The 19,484-nt window shown below is 47.7% G+C and overlaps 2 protein-coding genes across 8 annotated transcripts in view; one reads left to right on the top strand and one right to left on the bottom strand.

The window, feature by feature from the left end:
• Nucleotides 1–19,484, top strand: part of KIF24 (kinesin family member 24) — a 91,277-nt gene that overhangs the window by 68,469 nt on the left and 3,324 nt on the right. For 3 of the 5 annotated variants that reach the window (XM_003911586.4, XM_009188618.4, XM_009188617.4), the window contains exons 10-13: nucleotides 1,086–1,195; nucleotides 2,799–5,042; nucleotides 5,610–5,703; nucleotides 6,255–8,337. In XM_003911586.4, coding sequence (XP_003911635.2) covers nucleotides 1,086–1,195; nucleotides 2,799–5,042; nucleotides 5,610–5,703; nucleotides 6,255–6,395 — 2,589 coding nt within the window. In that variant the 3' untranslated portion in view covers nucleotides 6,396–8,337. Of the gene's footprint in view, nucleotides 1–1,085; nucleotides 1,196–2,798; nucleotides 5,043–5,609; nucleotides 5,704–6,254; nucleotides 8,338–18,231; nucleotides 18,927–19,484 lie in introns of those variants that run through there. The other 2 variants (XM_017949779.3, XM_017949778.3) reach the window with 2 other exon arrangements.
• UBAP1 (ubiquitin associated protein 1) overlaps nucleotides 8,195–19,484 on the bottom strand; it is a 74,611-nt gene continuing 63,321 nt past the window's right edge. For all 3 annotated transcript variants that reach the window (XM_017949783.2, XM_021927436.1, XM_009188616.1), the window contains 3 exons: nucleotides 10,729–10,911; nucleotides 9,934–10,035; nucleotides 8,195–9,329 (listed from right to left, as the gene is read on the bottom strand). In XM_017949783.2, coding sequence (XP_017805272.2) covers nucleotides 9,189–9,329; nucleotides 9,934–10,035; nucleotides 10,729–10,911 — 426 coding nt within the window. In that variant the 3' untranslated portion in view covers nucleotides 8,195–9,188. The remainder of the gene's footprint in view (nucleotides 9,330–9,933; nucleotides 10,036–10,728; nucleotides 10,912–19,484) is intronic.

The raw sequence follows: 19,484 nt of genomic DNA, 5'->3' as shown, positions 1-19,484 counted from the left end.
TGATCTGCCTGCCTTGGCCTCCCAAAGTGCTAGGATTATAGGCATGAGCCACTGTACCCAGCCAGCTCTGTTATTTTTTAAGACAAGTTCCCCATTCCCAGAAAATGTGTTTCTTTTTAATTAAAACATAAGAATTCCAATTCTACATACAAGTGTAAAGAAGAAAGTAAAACATAACTTACAGTCCCAGACCTCAGTGATAACCACACACTGCTATGTTAATGGACTTCCTTCTAGTCATCTCTCTGCCTGTGTAGCCTCATATGGATCCACTGACGGAGTTATGGGATCATACACCTTTTTCCCTTGAAGATATAAGCTTTAGGTATCTTTCTGTGTTCCTGAGTACAGGTATAATCATTTTTAATGGTTTTATTATATTCAGTGTATAATTATTTAGTTTGTTCCCTGTTTATAGATACCTAGATTTTTACTAAATATTACTATTATAAATAATGTAATGAATATCATACATACTTTTTTTGGTCAATTGAGCAATTATCTCCATAGGATAAAGTCCTAGAAGTGTGATTGCCAAACCAAGAGTATACATACTTTTTCCTGGTTTTGTTTTGTTGTTGTTGTTGTTGTTGTTGTTGTTGTTGTTTTGGAGATAGGTTCTTGCTATGTTGCCCAGGCTAGTCTTGAACTCCTGGGCTCAAGCGATCCTTCTGCCTCAGCCTTCTGAGTAACTGGGACTACAGGTGAGTGCCACCGTGCCTGGCTTCTTTTTACATTTTCACATATTGCCAAACTGCCCTCTGGAAAGTTTGTCCAGTTCATGGTACATGCCAGCATAGAAGAGTACCCATTTCCCTGGACCCTCACCGGGGAAGAGCATCATTAGTCTTTTAATCTTATGACCTAAAAATACCGGGTTTTTAAATGGTTTGTTTGCATTTTTTGGATTGGTGATGTGATGAGTACCTTTTTCTGTGTTTATTTGCCATTTGTATTGTTTATTTTGTGAATTACCTTTTTGTGGGCAGAAGGGAACTGTGGCCCAGCATCCTGCACCTAGTAAGTAGTCAGTATGCACTTTGTTAATTGACTTCACTCATTGACCTGCCTTCTGTTTTGGACAGGTCCTGAAGGACTCTTTCATCGGCAATGCCAAAACCTGCATGATCGCCAACATCTCACCGAGCCACGTGGCCACTGAACACACTCTGAATACCTTGCGCTATGCTGACCGGTAAGTCAGCTCCCAGATGGCAGGCTGTGTGTAAGTGTGCATGTGCGTGCCTGTGCAGCAGGCGTGTGTGTGCAACACATGTGCACGTGTGTGTGTGCAAGTGCACGCACATGTCTCTCCCACTCACACACACACAGGGATCTGACTTTGAGTGCCACAGCCTTGTTTTTGGCAATTAGTCATTTGAAGACTGTGACCTGGTAGGCCCTATCACTTTGCAAGCATGACAAGAGGAAGATGACACATTCCCTTGTTCAGGAGTTGACTCTGTCAGTGGCTTTTAAATGGCTAGTGGGAAGTGAAATATTAATGGGTGGAAGGCTCAGTGATGTTTTCTTCCTGCTGGCCTCAGCCCAAATTGTAAGAGATAGAAGACATATGACTTGTCAAGGCAGAATCACTTAGAGCTATGTATGTCCAGAAGGGCCCAACCCAGACATGTTAGAGGATAAAGTGAGGCCCAGAGAAGGCTAGGATCTTTCCAAAGGCTCACTAGGAGTTGGTGTCAGAGCCAGCAACTCTGCCTGCCTGGCCAGGCCTCTTTATGGGTGATTGTGGTATCTGCTGGGATCCCTTCCATCTCTCACCCTGTGGTCACATGTGCCTCTCCCAGTAGGTAAGACGTTTCTGATTGCCATGACTGGGAAGAAGTGCTACTGGCATCTAGTGAGCAGAGGCCAAGGATGCTACTAAACGTCCTTCAAGAAATAATTATCTGGTACAAAATGTCAATAGTGTTAAGGTTGAGAAACCCTGGGAATAGACAAGTCATTTTTCCCTTAATGGAATGAGCACAAGCTTGCGTATTTCTGGAGGTTTTGCTTCCTGAGATACCAGCAGGTTTTTCCAGAGAAGCCTGAAAGGGGGTGGTTTGCAGAAAAAGAGGACTCTGCGGAATTGCAGGTAAGTGGTGGACACAGACTCCTGAGTTGGCCTCCCTCCAGGAAGCAGTGTGGGCCCTGCATGAACACAGTGCACTTCTGAGACTGGCATCTCTGGCCTGTCCCGTACATGGGGCTGTGGTGATTTCCAAAAGGCTTCTTCTGATCGTAGAATGTTGGGTGCATGCTTACATCCTCAGGGAAGACACTGTTCTTTCTCGTTTGTTTGTTTTTTAAAGACAGAGTCTTACCCTGTCACCCAGGCTGGAGTGCAATAGTGTGATCATGGCTCACTGCAGCCTCGAACTCCGGGGCTCAAACAGTACTCCTCGCCTCAGCCTCCCAAGTAGCTGGGACTACAGACACGCATCACCATGCCTGGCTAATTTTTTTATTTTTAGTAGAGACGAGGTCTTGCTATGTTGCCCAGGTTGGTCTTGAACTCCTGGGCTCAAACGATCCTCCTGCCTCAACCCCCCAAAGTGCTAAGATTACAGATGTGAGCCACTACAGCCAGCCAACACTGCTCTTTTTCATTCAGGTACAGAGGGGTATCATGCTGAAACAGAATGTTCCCTTTTCCTCTTATTCTATCCCAGGTAAAGAAGGAACTCCCAGTCCTTGTAATACTCTTCTTTGGTTTTTGTTTTCCCAGAAAGCTATAGAAAAGGAATTGCAGAACGTGTGAAAATACACATTTAACATAAAATGATTATTTACAGGGTCAAAGAACTAAAGAAAGGCATTAAGTGTTACACTTCAGTTACCAGTCAAAATCGGACATCTGGAAACTCCTCTCCAAAACGAATTCAGAGCTCCCCTTGGGTTTTGTCAGGGGACAAATGTTCTCCCAAAAAAGTCAAGCTGGGACTTCAGCAGTCACTCACAGTGGCAGCCCCTGGCTCCACAAGAGGGAAGGTCCATCCTCTGACCAGCCACTCACCCAACATTCCTTTTGCTTCTGCACCTAAGGTCTCTGGTAAAAGGGGTGACTCCAGAGGGAGTCCTTCACAAGAGTGGGTCATTCATGCTAGCCCTGTGAAAGGACCCGTGCGCTCTGGACATTTGGTCAAAAAAAAGGCAGAAGAGTCAGCACCATTGTGCTCTGAGAAAAATCGAATGGGCAACAAAACTGCCCTTGGGTGGGGAAGCAGGGCCTCAGGCCCAGAAGGCCTAGTGTGTGGTAAGGTGTCCACCAAGTGCAAGAAAGTGCAGACCGTGCAGCCAGTACAGAAGCAGCTTGTGTCGCGAGTTGAGCTCTCCTTTGGCAATGCCCACCACAGAGCTGAGTACAGTCAAGACAACCAGAGGGGCACGCCTGCTAGGCCTGCCTCTGAAGCTTGGACAAATATCCCGACACAGCAGAAGGAGAGGGAGGAACATCTGCGTTTCTATCACCAGCAGTTCCAACAGCCACCTCTCCTCCAACAGAAGTTAAAATACCAACCACAGAAAAGGTCTTTATGCCAGTACAGGCCCCCAGGGGGTCAGCTCACAAATGAGACTCCCTCTCTGTTCCACTCTTACTCTGACAACCATGATGGAGCCCAAGTAGAGGACCTTGATGACAGTGATTTCAGTGAAGATTCTTTTTCACACGTCTCTAGTCAGAGGGCCACAAAGCAAAGGAACACTCTGGAAAATAGTGAAGATTCATTCTTCCTGCACCAGACATGGGGGCAGGGTCCTGAGAAGCAGGTGGCAGAAAGACGGCAGAGTCTGTTTTCTAGCCCCAGGACAGGTGACAAGAAAGATCTAACTAAAAGTTGGGTGGACTCCAGGGACCCCATAAACCACAGCAGAGCAGCACTCGATCACAGCTGCAGCCCAAGGAAGGGGCCCGTGGACTGGAGCAGAGACAACTCTACTTCCTCAGGGCCTTCTCCCAGAGACAGCCTGGCAGAGAAGCCTTACTGTTCGCAGGTAGATTTCATATATAGACAGGAAAGAGGTGGAGGCTCTTCCTTTGATCTCAGACAGGATGCCTCCCAAAGTGAGGTTTCTGGGCAGAATGAGAGCAACTTGCCATCCCCTGAGGAAGATGGTTTCACTTTCTCATTGTCCCACATTGCAGTTCCTGGATCCCCAGACCAAAGAGACACAGTTACCACACCTCTAAGAGAAGTAAGTGCAGACGGCCCAATCCAGGTGACCAACACTGTAAAAAACAGTCATCCTGTCCCAGGAGAGGACCCTAGGGGGCAGTTAGGCACGCACGCTGAATATGCTTCTGGACTCATGGCTCCCCTCACCGTGTCCCTCCTGGAGAACCCAGAAAATGAAGGGTCTCCTCCCTTGGAGCAGCTGGTCCAGGATGGGGCTATGCACAGTCTAGTGGCAGAGAGCACAGGAGGCCCAGTTGTGGGCCACACAGTGCCATCTGGTGATCGAGAGGCAGCCTTGCCAGTGTCTTCAGCAACTGAGCACCTGTGGCTCTCATCATCTCCCCCTGATAATAAGCCTGGTGGTGATCTTCCAGCTCTGTCCCCATCACCCATCCATCAGCACCCAGCTGACAAGCTGCCTGGCAGGGAGGCAGACCTGGGAGAGGCCTGCCAGAGCAGAGATACTGTACTTTTCTCCCACGAACATGTGGGTAGTGAGCAGTATGATGCTGATGCAGAGGAGACGGGGCTGGATGGCTCCTGGGGTTTCCCAGGAAAGTCCTTCTCCACCATACATATGGGGGTACCCCATTCTGGACCTGCGCTCACCCCACGAACAGGAAGTAGTGATATGACTGACCAGCTCTGGGCCCAGGAGAGAAAACATCCTACAAGGCTTGGTTGGCAGGAGTTTGGTTTGTCCACAGACCCGATCAAGTTGCCCTGCAACGGTGAGAATGTCACATGGCTCAAACCCAGGCCTATCTCAAGGTGCTTAGCAAGGCCAAGTTCTCCCTTGGTTCCCAGCTGCTCTCCCAATTCTGCAGGGACACTCCATCAGCACACCCTCGAGCAAGCACAGTAAGTTGGACACTTTCCCTAAGACTTGGGCCCCTTTTGCACTCACCCTCCACTCCAGCTTACTGTTTTGTCATGGACAAAGAGAAGCCATGCAGGGGTATGCAGGTGAGCCAGTCTGCTTCTAGCTCCAACACTCTGCTTTGGTCCCGGGCCCCTCCACAGGAAGTAGAAATGAGAGCAGACCAAGCAATAGGCTCCATCTTGTGCCAAGTATGCCAGTTGCAGTCACAGCCTTGAGAGCCTTTCTGCAGGGAAGCTGTGGGAAATGGGCAGCTCCTGTGGAAGAGCAGCAGCACCCGGCCCTGCCCCTCAGTACTGCTGAGGAGGCAGGGGACAGCTTGGGAAGCCCGTCTCCCTCCCTGTATCTCGTTGGTACTCCGTAATTCCTTACCTAATCCTGAGAAAGAGCAGGTGAGGGGGAGCTGGGTGTTAAGATGGCCTTGGTCAAAACCTTGACCATTTTCGGCAGAGGCAGCTCTCAGCTTAGAAATGAGATCAGCTCCAGAAAGCTACCCAGGAGAGGCTGGGAGGCCAGGAAGATCACGGTGTTCTCTCTGGTGTTCCCAGGCAGGTGGTCATCCGAGCACACCAGGAACAGCTGGATGAAATGGCTGAGCTTGGCTTCAAGGAGGAGACGCTGATGAGCCAGCTGGCTTCTAATGTAAGTAGCCCTGGCTGGACACTCACGGGCTGTTGGGAATTAGCCTGCAACTAATTTGATGGTCATCCTTGTTTGCTGTGGCTGTGTCTGGGGAAAGGGTCTCCTGGCACACACTAACCGTGACTGAGGCCTCGCCCCTCCTCTTGCCACGCCTTTGAGACATCTTGAGTATAGGTACAGGTGGGAGATGGTGCAACACTTGCCTTTCCCAGGCTAAAATGTTTCCAGCTTCTATCCTTAGCTGCTCTGCCTTCCAAGTGGTTTGTCGGGGCCCCTCCCTGTGACTAACAGTGACCAGTCTGCTGCCTACCACATGTAGGTATTTCTACCAAATACCCTTCTGCCCTACAAAATACTCCTCTGCTTGGAAAGTGTGTCGAATGCAGAGCAGCGGGCCCTACCCTGTGCCATAGCAACTATCCTACATGTTCTCCTGCCTGAAGTGTGGCCTGGGTTCGGAAACTTTCCTGCCAGAGGAGGGACTAAAAAAGCAGATCTGGCAGAGCGCCGGCAAGAGCAAAAGCTGTATTCGTCCCTTGTTTCCTTCTCAGGATTTTGAAGATTTTGTGACCCAGTTGGATGAAATCATGGTTCTGAAATCCAAGTGCATCCAGAGTCTGAGGAGCCAGCTGCAGCTCTATCTTACCTGCCACGGGCCCGCCGCAGCCCCTGAGGGAACAGTGGCATCTTAGAGCCAGACCCTGTGCCGAGACAGCGGGGGCCCTGCAGGAGCCTGTGCTGGGCTCTCAGGGGCTGGAGGAGCCTCTGCCAGGTCCTCCCTGCACACACCAGAACCCTACACGCTGGTCCTGCCTGTGCTAGCCTCACCCCAGCCCCACGTGGCCTCATAGGTCCCAGCTTCTCCCTCAGTTCCATGCACAGGAGCCCCTCCAAGGGTGGGCCAGGCTGAAGAACCTAATGCCTTTCCCTTGGGCCTAGAGAATGTGCTTAATTGACCCCCTTGCCTGTGGGAATATATTTGGGTCTAATAACCCTGAAGATGTTTCTAAGTTTGGGGATCAGAGGATGGGGTGGTCAGTGGTAGCCTAGAGGTCAGAGAAGACAACATGCTGAGCCCAGAGGCTTCACCAGCTGAATTCTGTGCCTGACTTAGAAGACTAAACACTGGCCCAAACTCAAACATTGGTGCTGGGGGACAGGGGTGGGGTGAGCTCTGCCCCATCAGCCCTTGGAGATTGATGTGGGGATTTAGAGGTGTTTTTAAAAATGTAGATTGGTCAAACCTTGACTTGATGTGTCACTAACAGCAGCAGATGTGGGACAGGCATTATACGTACAGCTCCCTTCCCTTCCTGCAATCCAGTTTTGAGACAGAAGAGGGTGCCTGTGTCACACATCAATTTTTCTCCTTTCGTGGGGGTGAAAGGCCTCTGTACAATGCCCGATACTCTCATGCTTCCGTGGCACCTCCTGGCTCCTATCTGGGACACCTCACTCGCCAGCCCCGTCATGGAATAGTCCATCTCCTAGCCTGGTCCTCATCCAGTTCACCCTGCCCAGCCACCCTGCCTCTCAGGGGTCTGTGTTGGGAACCTTGGCACAGAGTGCTCTGTTCAACAGTCTGAGGCCTCTGAAACAGAATTCACACACAAGCATTCAGCCGAGTTCCGCCTGCTGTGTATCTTTTTAGCAGGAAGTAGCTCAGGACAGGGAAGACAAAGTAGCCTCCAGGTGCCAATTACTTTAAAGCCACTCTGGGTCAAATGGAGATTCATGAGTCACAATTTTGGCCCGAACACCCATTACTATGTGAGCTTTTATTTCCTTCAGATAAAGGATAACTTTTTACGGTTTTAAAAGGAGGGCTTAATTAAAAGGCCAAGAGAAGGGTTAAATGGCTCTCTTGAGACACTAGCAGCCTGGCCCAGCCACCTTGTCAGCCTCACAGTGCCTCACCTGACCGCCAGGGGGCATCCTTATTGGTGCTTCTGGCCCCAGGGCACTGCGGCCTCTCCTCACATGATCACTAAAAACCTTAAAAGACCCAATCTAGCCAAAAGCTCAAGTGGGACAATGGCACAGTTTCAAGGTCAAGGACAAAAACTTTAGGAATGAACCCTGTTCTATCACATACAACAGCATCACTGAGAGCTGGTGAGACAGTTTTAAATCCAGTCCTGCTTGTGGCAAATGATGCATAAATGCCGGCTGCTCACAGTAAAAGGGCTTCTTCCTCTTTTACTGGGTGAGCCCCCTGAAGGTCCGGCCTATCCCACCTCCACAGTCAGGAAGGCCTATGTCCTTGGTCTGTGGATGGAGCTGGGTCAGGTTTAAAAAGACTCAGTCTAGGCTTGCCTTTGCAAACCAAAAAATGGGACAGGTCTGAAGTGGGAAGAAAGTTCCAAAACAGAAAATGGTTAGGGCCTACTCTATCCCCAGCAAATCTAAGCAAGAAATCCCTTTATATACCACATGGCCCCCCACTCCCACAAAACAGCCTTGGTAATAAAGAAGTTATCAAACCAAGACATACCTTTTAGATTTTTATTAGTAGTTCTCTCTGAAGAATCAAAATAGTTAGCAAATTATTTTAGATTCATCAAGACTGTATATCCTTTGTATTTAGATCTTTAATGATGTACAACATAATACAAAACAAACCAAAGAGACTGATTTCTATGACTAGGTGTTATTCATTGTGTCATCCTAAAGCAGTGGGCTGGAAGGGAAGCTGTTCAAGGAGAACAGAGGTGGAGTTAGTGCTGGCCGACTAAATCATGGCCTGTCTGCTCCCCCATTCAGTGTGCTGGGAAGGGGCCAATGATTTCTTAAACTAACAACTGTTGCCTAGAGCAGGGGCTCTAAAACCCTGGATAGCAGAGGACTGTGGTCCAAACCAAGCCAAAAGAAACAGGCTGGGGTAGGGAAGCGTGGTGACTGCCTGGCAGAAAAGGCAAACTCTGGGCCCCATAGGGAAAAGTGCATTCTTTGCACCTCAGAGACATTGCAGAACCAGTGTTAACACTATGAGACTTTGTTAGGAGGGGAAAAAATAAAACCCTGGAAGAATCTTTCAGTTGAACTCAACTTGATTAGAGTTCAGTCCACCAGTCTCGGGGGAAGGGGAAGCACCTAGCTCCACAGCAGCACTGAGTCTGGCCCTCCCGCCCCATCTCCCCAGCCCCTCTCAGCAACTAGGCCAGGCTTTAGCTGAGGACATAAAGACCCCAGAAAGACTAGAGCAGTCTCTCTGGAGGGCTGAGGTGGGAAGGACACTTCTCAAAATGCAAATACGTTTAATATGGAAGGAGCCAGGACAGTTCTGGGGGCACTTGCCCGAATCTTCCCCACCTCCCCAGCTCAGGGCCTAGGCTCACAGAGACTGGCGAGCACAACCTCCACATCTGACCTTCTAACCCCCAAAAGAAAATCTGGAAGCTGCCCCTTCTCTTTCCCCACAGATGGGCTCTGCAGGGCCTCCCAGGGATGGTGGTTCTGCGGCAGGGCCTAGACAGGGCCTGGTCTCAGCTGGCTCCTGCCCGAGCCATGAGGTCTTCCAAAGCATTGTCCTGGTCATTGTTGTGTAATAGCAAGACTTCCTTAATGTCTTTCAGCTCAAAGCCCATCTCCTTAAATTTGCTCATTAACTGAAGAAACTCCATCATCTAAGGGAGAGAAGAGAACACAGATTAAAGAAAAGGGTGGGGTCACAGCACAGCCGAGTGAAGGAGTATGTGTGTGGGGGACTGGGGGAAAGCGGAATGGATTGAGTCTCCATAAGGTCCCCTAGCAAGCAGAGGTGGGCTGTAGTGGAAGCCAAGGCAGACGGGTTTGGTGACAGCCACCGACCTTCAGGAGTCAGTCCAGTCCCAGCTCACTCTTGCGACCTCTATCTGGGTCCCACCACCCACATCCATCTTCCCACCAAGGAAGGAAACTGAACCCAGACATGGCTGCTCTTCAGAGAGCAGTCTCGGCAAAAAGTCCAGCAGTCTCCCTCCCTAGTCATCTAAAAGTTTGGCTTTTAGCTCAGGCCAATGTTCCCTTCCCTTCACTGGGATTCTAAAGTTTTCAACCCAATGCTTCAACCACCAACCCAAACACAGGCCTCGGCCTGTCTGAATACTTGGGAGATTCTGCCCTTTATGTGCTTCTACCTGTAGTCACTGGCAAAGCAAAAAGGTTGTGTGTGGGCCAAGGGAAAAAACCAGGACGGACTACTTGGTCCCTCCTTTCCAGAGGGTTCCCATGAAGCGTGAAGATTCCCACCTTTTCTTCTGAACACTGGTGCATTTCCAGAGCCTCTTCCACTAAAAGAGGGTCGAAGCCCTTCTCACACAGCTGTCCATGTGCAAAGAGATAGTCAAGAATCTAAGAAAAGAAACAAGGGATTTAGCACCTACTGCTACTCTTTGCTGTGCTTTCCAAGAGACCTCAACAAACTGGAGTGTGTGAAGTCTGATCCCCACCCCACCCAGGCCGTCAGGTACTGGATAGGATTTGATTTTGTGCCTTGACTGTGTCCAACACAACAGGACCCCAGTGACTCTTTACGGAACACAGGCACAGCCTTCTAAACATGAGTAGGCATTTTCCAAAGGAATTGCTGCCACAGCTGACACACCTACCAGAATGTCAACTCCACAGCCTGGGCAGGCGGCTACTCTAAGGAACAGCACAAGTCAGAAAATGTCACCAAGGTCTAACACTCCAGTACCTATTCAACATTTTGGGCATAGATGACAGGATGAAAATTCCTGGAAGGAGACATTTGACCATACCGCAAGCCTAGCTTTGCCCCTTTTGGAGGGGCAAAGAAAGGGGAGGTAGTTGGAGAACAGCTTCAATTCTCCCAAAGCTGTCTCTCGGCCTGGGTCCTGGAATAGCTTCCAAAAGAAGAACTGCTCCCAAGGCTGCTGGCTTTCCCCAATACATGCCCCATGTCCTCACAAACCCACAGGAAAGAAGGCTGGTGCTACAAGTCTGAGGGGCTCTAGGACAGGGGGGGATGCTACTCCAGCTCCACAGGTCTGAGCCTGCCCTCCTGGCTGACCAACCACTCACCTGCTCAATATTCTCTCCTTTCTTCTTCATGGCTCTGAGGACACACTCATACGAGTAGCCCATGTTGACCACCGTCTCCACACACTGCCGCTCACTGGGGGACAGCATCTGCAGTTCAGAATAGGCCTGGGGACAGCTGGGCATGTTGGGCACTTGTGACACTGAGAAACTAGCAGGGGTGACCTAGTAGTGGAAAAACAAGAAGATCAAGGCAAGAAGACCTGGGCCCCCAAATAAGTCACTGAGGCAGCCTAGTCCAGGGGTTGGCATTTCTGACACTATTCAAGCCCCAAGACAAGTGGTCGAGTTGGAAGAAACTGCCAGGTTGCTGGCCTGACATCCTGAAAAGGAACGAAGAACGGAGGGAGTGCCAGCTGAGAGGGAAAAAGCTGGGGGTCATCTGCAGCTGTGGCTGTCCTGCTCTGCCCTCGTCCCACCTTGGTGATCGAGAAAGCACTACACCACCACAGGCCTTTGCGTGCCCAAATCTCCAGGGCGTGAGTTGAAGAAACAAGTTGTGGCTGCCCCCAGGACTGATGTCGAAGCTGGCTGCAGTGATTTCTCTCCAGAATTGTCCCTTTCCCAGGCTGAAGTATCAGTTCTGAGGGGTCATTCTGCACTTCATATACTCCCACTTTGGAGCTAATCTATCCCAAAGTCTCTACTCTTGGGCAGAGGCTGTGAGTGTGGTTCCCATGCATGGACAGTTCAGGAACCCAGGGTTTTGAGGGGACTCCACACCTTTGCCCTACATCATGTACTGTGCTTCACTTCCTGCCAAAGCTGCCATTCTACAGCGCCGGGACAGAAGGCATACTAGCCACACTGGGCTGGATCTCACAGACTGAATCTGAACTCTAGGGACCCGCCCACCAGCTACAGGCAGCCTGCTCCCTGCCTCTGGAACTTAGTAACCCCAATCTGATAGGCGTACAGAGTCCCGTGATTAACTCCCCTACCACTTCTGATCACAAATCAGGCCCAAGGCACGAAGACAGCACACTCCCAGGCCAAAGGACCCATCCACCATAGGAACGAGGTCATAAGCCCTTTTACAGCTTGGCACAGGTCTCAAGATTACCGGGGAAGATATTTCAGACAAAATTTTTTTGTATTTCCTTGTTTTATTCTGGGGGAGGGGGTCATGGTTAGGTGGTAGGAAGCCCTCTGTCCTAGAAGCAAGTTCGAAATTATACAGATATAACCAGATGCTCTCCTCAAAGTCTGCTGGGGAAAGCCAGGACAGCTATAGGCCTCAGAGCCCATTCTGTTTGTGCTTAATCATCTCACCCACAGCACACTCAGCAGCCCAAGCACAGGGCTGTCATTAGGTTACAAGAGTCACAATAAGGCACAGGGATTGGATCACACCAATCTAGCCACTTGGCAGGTCTAAGATTGTGTCTCCCTCTTTAGAGACAGGCTTTAACCTGGGCTAAAGAATATCAACAGCCACAGAGTAATGCCAGCTCTCACATGACGTTCCCCAGCCAGGAAGGAGTCAGGACTATTCTTCAACTGCCTGCCCGTCTCATAATGCCTCCTGAATGGCTGGTGGGATGCGGGCATACACCCAGACTACTGCAAATGTCATTACAAATGTCAATAAAATCATATCTAGCTGGGCACAGTAGCTCACACCTGTAATCCCACCACTTTGGGAGGCCGAGGCAGGTGGATCACGAGGTCAGGAGTTCGAGACCAACCTGGCCAACATAGTGAAACCCCATCTCTACTAAAAATACAAAAATTAGCCTGGTGTGGTGGCATGTGCCTGTAGTCCCAGCTACTCGGGAGGCTGAGGTGGGAAAATCGCTTGAACCTGGGAGGCGGAGGTTGCAGTGAGCCGAGACCATGCCATTGCACTCCAGCCTGGGTGACAGAGTGAGACTCCGTCTAAAGAAAAACAAAAATCACATCTATTTCAAACATACATGCAGTACTCACACCCTACTGGTTATTTCGTAATCTTTAGGTAAACATGGCATAAATCCAGAAAACTGTTCAGATTCTTTGATCCAGTTGCCTATTTATAGGAAACCAGTCTAAAGAAATAATAATAATGCAAACCAATATTTATATATAGGAATATATCCATCTCAACATCATTTGTAATAAATATTAGGGTCAACCTACCAAATATCCAGCACAGGGTGTTAGGTTAGCAAATAATGAACATATGACTGTTAATTATTTAAAGCATCTGAATTAAGTGAAAAAACAGCGGGTGAGGTGGCTCACACCTGTAATCCCAGCACTTTGGGGGGCCAAGGCGGATGGATCACCTGAGGTCGGGAGTTCAAGACCAGCCTGACCAACATGGAGAAACCCATCTCTACTAAAAATACAAAATGAGCCGAGTGTGGTGGTGCATTCCTGTAATCCCAGCTACTTGGGAGGCTGAGGTAGGAGGATCGCTTGAACCCAGAAGGTGGAGGTCTCGGCCAAGATTGTACCACTGCACTCCAGCCTGGGTGACAGAGCGAGACACCGTCTCTAAATAAATAAATAAATAAATAAGAAAAAAATAAGATATATTTACTAATTGTACATGCTCTACAATTATAGCTATACATTTTTAAAAGATGCATGAGATATTAAATGACTGATTTTAAATGGATGATTTTAAAGAATCATCTATCCTAATAGAGGATACTTTCCTTCAACAGGGACAAACAAAATAAGATGTCCCCTTCATATAAATGTTTTATGAATCAAACAGGCAATAGGCTAATCCAGCAGACCCCAAACAGACAGACAAGGTTTGAAAGGATCCCTCATCAAAATTATAAGTGTTTAGTTTCTCCAGTTAGTCACCAAATTTATTTACTCCAAAGTACCATTTTCAAATATATATAATGCTCTTAGGAGTAATATAGATATGACTTTTTAAACACTATTAACTGCATTCATGGTAGCCATTTGTCATTATTTTTTCAATAAAAGAATAGTAAAATTTAGTTCCTGGAGGGGCAAAGGTTGACTCTGGCATAAAAAGGGATTTTCATACTCAATGACTGAAGTGCTCCGTATTTGTAACCAAGTAGAACTAGACAAAAATGAGAATTATTATGAAATCTTTCCAAATTAAATATGAGGGAAAGTAAGTTTGTCACAGGAGACAAATATTAGTGCTCAAGCTTCTGAAGAGTCTGAGCATGCTCTCAGGCCTCAGAAGGTGACAGTCCTTTCTATACCTATGCAGCCCTCAAGCATAACCTAAAGACAGCTTCTACCAAGTCTTTCCATACACCTCCTTTTCCCACTGCTAATGTGTGCACAACTCAACAGGCACACTGCCACCTGCAGTCCCACAGAGCTTTGGGCACGCTGCTGGCAAAGTACTTACCACATTACATTAATGTGAGCTTACAGAGATCAGTTACCATGTCATGCCCATTTCTAAATCCCCAGGGCCTGGCTCTTGACTTTACACTTACTGGTCTTCATCAACAGTTGTGGAATAAATTGAAGTCCATTAGAATTTTCAAAGGGAGAATTTCATTTAACACGCTAAAATGATCAAATGTCTTTACCATCTCTTCTTCCCAAAAGCCCACTAAAATGATCACAAACAAACTAAGGCCAGGCACAATGGCTCATGCCTATAATCCCAGCACTTTGGGAGGCTGAGGAAGAAGGACTGCTTAAGCTGAGGATTTCGAGACCAGCCTGGACAACATAGTTGAGACCCATCTCTACAAAAAACAAAAAGCCAGGTGTGGTGGCACATGCCTGTAGTCCCAGCTACTCAAGAAGGCTGAGGCAGGAGAATCACTTGAGCCCAGGAGGTCAAAGCTGCAGTGAGCCGTGATTTGAGACAGTAAGACCCTGTCTCAAAAAAATAAATCAAAATTTTAAAATAAAGAATTAAAACTGTATTCATCTTTAAAGCAATAAAAGGAAAGGGGGTAGCAGTGGACAATATATTTCTTCTTCTTTTTAAATAAAAAAACAAAGACAAGGTCTCACTATTGCTGCCCAGGCTGGCCTTGAAGTCCTGGGCTCAAGCAATCCTCCCACCTCGGCCTCCCAAAATGCTGGGATTACAGGTGTGATATATTTCAATGAAATTTTAGAGTGTGGAAAGATAATGAAGGGATGGTCATTGCCAGCAATGAAGTTATAAAGTAAGCAGAAAAGGGGGAGTCAGTCTATCAACCCATTAGGACCCCTAAGAGGGGCTCAGACTCTGGAAGCACCAGGTAAAACTGGGATAAGGCAAAGATACACACAGTCAGTGATCAGAGCAGTAAAGCCCTCGGTGAAACATTCCCCATTCATCCCCACCCTGTGCAGGAGGCAGAAGGTATAGTCTCCAGAAAATGGGAACCAGAGACCAAAAAGGACTGCACCAGGCACAGTGTGGGGCAGAGTCAAGTGAAAGAACTTAAACAAGGATTAAGTAAAAGCAACATACCAGCGTTCCCCAACATTAGTCCTCAGCCAGAATTCTCTGGAGAAACCCTCACTTCCAAGCCCTACATATGTTTACATTTTGGGGACTTCCCCGGCAAAACCAATTAACTTTCAACCTATAGTGAAGTTTAATGATCAACAAGCACACCTCTGACACACAAACTTTGTGACTGTTATTTTTTTAATGCCTCATACATACACGTGAATAGAAAGCCAAAGCCACCAGCATGAAAACATCAAACCAAAAGAGGGAACAGAAAAAGCACTTGGAAATTTAAAATATGATAAAGTAAAAACTGCATTTTAAAAGGTAGTAAGATACAGGCTGGGCATGGTGGCTCATGCCTTTAATCCCAACACTTTGGGAGGCTGAGGCAGGAGGATCACTTGAGCTCAGGAGTTCAAGACCAGCCTGGGCAAACAGTGAGACCCCCCATCTCTACAAAAATTAGCTGGGCGTGGTGGTGCACACCTGTAGTCCCAGACAGGAGGCTGAGGCAGTTAAGCTGCACTCCAGCCTAGGGGACAAAAATCTCACCTCTTAAAAATAATCACCTACTCTCAGGTTCAGGGGGAAAAATAATTAAATAAAATAAAAGGTTGTAAGATTTAGTTTTGTTTTTTTTTTTTTGTTTTTGTTTTTGGTTTTTTGAAGTTGTAAGTTAAGGATATGTCCCAGAAAGTAAAACATAAACAAGATCTGCACTCCCATGTTTGTTGGAGCACTGTGCACAACAGCCAAGATTTGGAAGCAACCTAAGTGTCCATTAAGAGATGAATGGATAGGCCAGGTGCAGTGGCTCACACCTTTAATCCCAGCACTTTGGGAGGCTGAGGCGGATGGATCACCTGAGGTCAGGAGTTTGAGACCAGCCTGACCAATATGATGAAACCCTGTCTGTACTAAAAATACAACAATTAGCCGGGTGTGGTGGCACACGCCTGTAATCCCAGCTACTTGGCAGGCTGAGGCAGGAGAATCACTTGAACCCGGGAGGCAGAGGTTGCAGTGAGCCAAGACCATGCCATTGCACTCCAGCCTGGACAACAAGAGCAAAACTCTGTCTCCAAAAAAAAAAAAAAGATAAATGGATAAAAAAAAAAATGTGGTGCTCATACACAGTGGAGTACCCATTCAGCCATGAAAAAGAATGAGATTCTGTCATTTGCAACAACATGGATGGAACTGGAGATCATCATGTTAAGTGAAATAAGCCAGGAACTGAAAGACAAACATCACACGTTCTCACTTATGTGTGATCTAAAAATCAGAGCAATTGAACTCATGGACATAGATACTAGAAGGATGGTTACCACAGAGGCTGGGAAGGGTAGTGGGGGGCTAGTGGTTAATAGGTACAAAAAAAATAGAAAGAATGGCTGTGCACGGTGACTCACGCCTATAATCCCAGCATTTGGGAGGCCGAGGCAGGTGGATCACAAGGTCAGGAGTTCAAGACCAGCCTGGCCAAGATGGTGAAACCCTGTCTCTACTAAAAATACAAAAATTAGCTGTGCATGGTGGCAGACACCTGTAATCCTTGCTGCTCTGGAGGTTGAGGCAGAGAACTGCTTGAACCCAGGAGGCAGAGGTTGCAGTGAGCCAAAATCATGCCACTGCACTCCAGCCTGGGTGACAGAGTGAGATTCCATCAAAAAAAAAAAAAAAAAAAAGAAATAGAATAAGATCTACTATTTGATAAGATAACAGGGTGATTATAGTCAATAATATTTAATTGGCCAGCCACTGTGGCTCACACCTGTAATCCCAGCACTTTGGGAGCCTGAGGCGGGTGGATCACTTGAGTACAGGAATTCGAGACCAGCCTGGCCAACATGGTGAAACCCTATCTCTGCTAAAAATACAAAAATTAGCTGATCATGAAAGCACATGCCTGTAATCCCAGCTACTCGGCAGGCTGCAAGAGGCAAGAGAATCGCCCAAACCTGGGAGGTGGAGGTTGCAGTGAGCCGAGATCACGCTACTGCACTCCAGCAGTAGCTGGAGTTTATTTATAATAATAAATAAATAAATATTTATTATTAAATAAATAATATTTAATAGTACATTTAAAAATAACTAAAAAAGTATAAATGGGCCAGGCATGGTGGCTCACGCCTGTAATCCCAGGACTTTGGGAAGCCAAGGCGGGTGGATCATGAGGTCAAGAGATTGAGACCATCCTGGCCAATATGGTGAAACCCCATCTCTACTAAAAATACAAAAATTAGCTGGGCATGGTGTCGCATACCTGTAGTCCGAGCTACTCAGGAGACTGAGGCAGGAGAATCGCTTGAACCTGGGAGGCAGAGGTTGCAGTGAGCTGAGATTGTGCCATTGCACTCCAGCCTGGCAATAGAGCAAGACTCTGTCTCAAAAAAAAAAAAAAAAAAGAAGAGAAGAAAAGAAAGAGAAAGAAAAAGAAAAACTCCAGAACTCATCAGGCCCGGTGGCTCACACCCGTAATCCCAATATTTTTGGGAGGCTGAGGCAGGTGCATCACTTGGAGGTCAGGAGTTCGAAACCAGCCTGGCCAATATGGTGAAACCTGTCTCTACTAAAAATACAAAAATTTACTGGGCATGGTGGCATGCACCTGTAATCCCAGCTACTCAGGAGGCTGAGGTGGGAGAATCGCTTGAACCCGGGAGGCGGAGGTTGCAATGAGTCGAGATCGTAACACTGCACTCCAGCCTATGCGACAGAATTAGAATCCGTCTCAAAAAAAAAAAAGAGAGAAGGCCGGGCGCGGTGGCTCAAGCCTGTAATCCCAGCACTTTGGGAGGCCGAGACGGGCAGATCACGAGGTCAGGAGATCGAGACCATCCTGGCTAACCCAGTGAAACCCCGTCTCTACTAAAAAATACAAAAAACTAGCCGGGCGAGGTGGCGGGCGCCTGTAGTCCCAGCTACTCGGGAGGCTGAGGCAGGAGAATGGCGTGAACCCGGGAGGCGGGGCTTGCAGTGAGCTGAGATCTGGCCACTGCACTCCAGCCTGGGCGACAGAGCGAGACTCCGTCTCAAAAAAAAAAAAAAAAAAAAAAAAAAAGAGAGAAACACTCCAGCTCTGTTTATACCTGCAGGTGGAAGGCAGCAAATTCTCAAGCCAACAAGAAGCAGGCCTCTTCCCATCCTGAGATGAATAGGCCAGAAAGAAACTCCCACACTCAGGTTGGTCAAAGAATGACAAGTGTTCTAGTTTGAGAAAGATCTCTGCTGTTAGTTTATTGGCTTTGATCTCTAAATGGTTAATCTAACTTTAAATGAGAGGAAGGAAGTGTTGGCCAAGGACCCCTGATCTTTTCCAGGGAGCTTTTAATTTCTCTAAAGCATACAAAGTACCATGAAAAGGAAGAAGTACAGTGCTGACCAGAGTCCAACAACTGACCAAGAGGAATTAGAATGAAGCCCACTCCAAGAAGATAATAATGGTGTTCGGCACTCTATCAAGTTTACCTGGGCCAAAGTTTATGGAAGTTTACAAGCAGCTATGAGCTCTCTGACAAAAGAAGCATTCCCACAGACTATCATTGACCAAGAATGCTATTACTGGGACTTGTAAAGCAGGCCAAGATTTCATATCTTTTTACCAGCTAATAGCAGGCTTGTTATGGTCTCTGACAGATATCCCACCAATACAGTCAGGCTCCTTTTTGGCTCTAAGTAGTCTCTTGATGTGCTTTTACATTTAAAAAAAATCTGTAACCTGGCCGGGCACAGTGGCTCACACCTATAATCCCAGGAATTTGGGAGGTGGAGGCAGGTGGATCAACTAAGGTTCGGAGTTCGAGACCAGCCTGGGCAACATGGTAAAACCCTGTCTCTACTAAAAACACAAAAATTAGCTGGGTGTGGTGGCATATGCCTGTAGTCCCAGCCACTCAGGAGGCTGAGGCAGGAGAACTGCTTGAACCTGAGAGGTGGAGGTTGCAGTGAGCCGAGATGGTGCCACTGCACTCCAGCCTGGGCGACAGAGCAAGACTCTGTTTCAAAAAAAAGAAAAAAGAAAGAAATCTGTAAGCTGGTGTAACAAAAGGTTCTTGACTTCTATGATTTCTATTCTAGAATGCAATAATATGTTGTTCTGTACTGCCAGGCTTGGTGGCTCACGCCTATAATCCCAACACTTTGGGAGGCCAAGGCAGGCAGATAACTTGAAGTCAGGAGTTCGAGACCAGCCTGGGCAAGATGTCGAAATCCCATCTCTACAAAAAATACAAAAAAGTTGGGCGTGGTGGCACGTGCATGTTGTCCTAGCTACTCAGGAGAGTGATGAGGTGGAAGGATCGCTTGAGCCTGGGAGGTTGAGGCTACAGTAAGGTACGATCACACCACT

This window comes from Papio anubis, chromosome 13, assembly GCF_008728515.1.
Source record: "Papio anubis isolate 15944 chromosome 13, Panubis1.0, whole genome shotgun sequence".
Taxonomy (NCBI): domain Eukaryota; kingdom Metazoa; phylum Chordata; class Mammalia; order Primates; family Cercopithecidae; genus Papio; species Papio anubis.
Note: the sequence above shows the minus strand (reverse complement) of the source record. Positions and strands in the feature narration are given on the sequence as shown.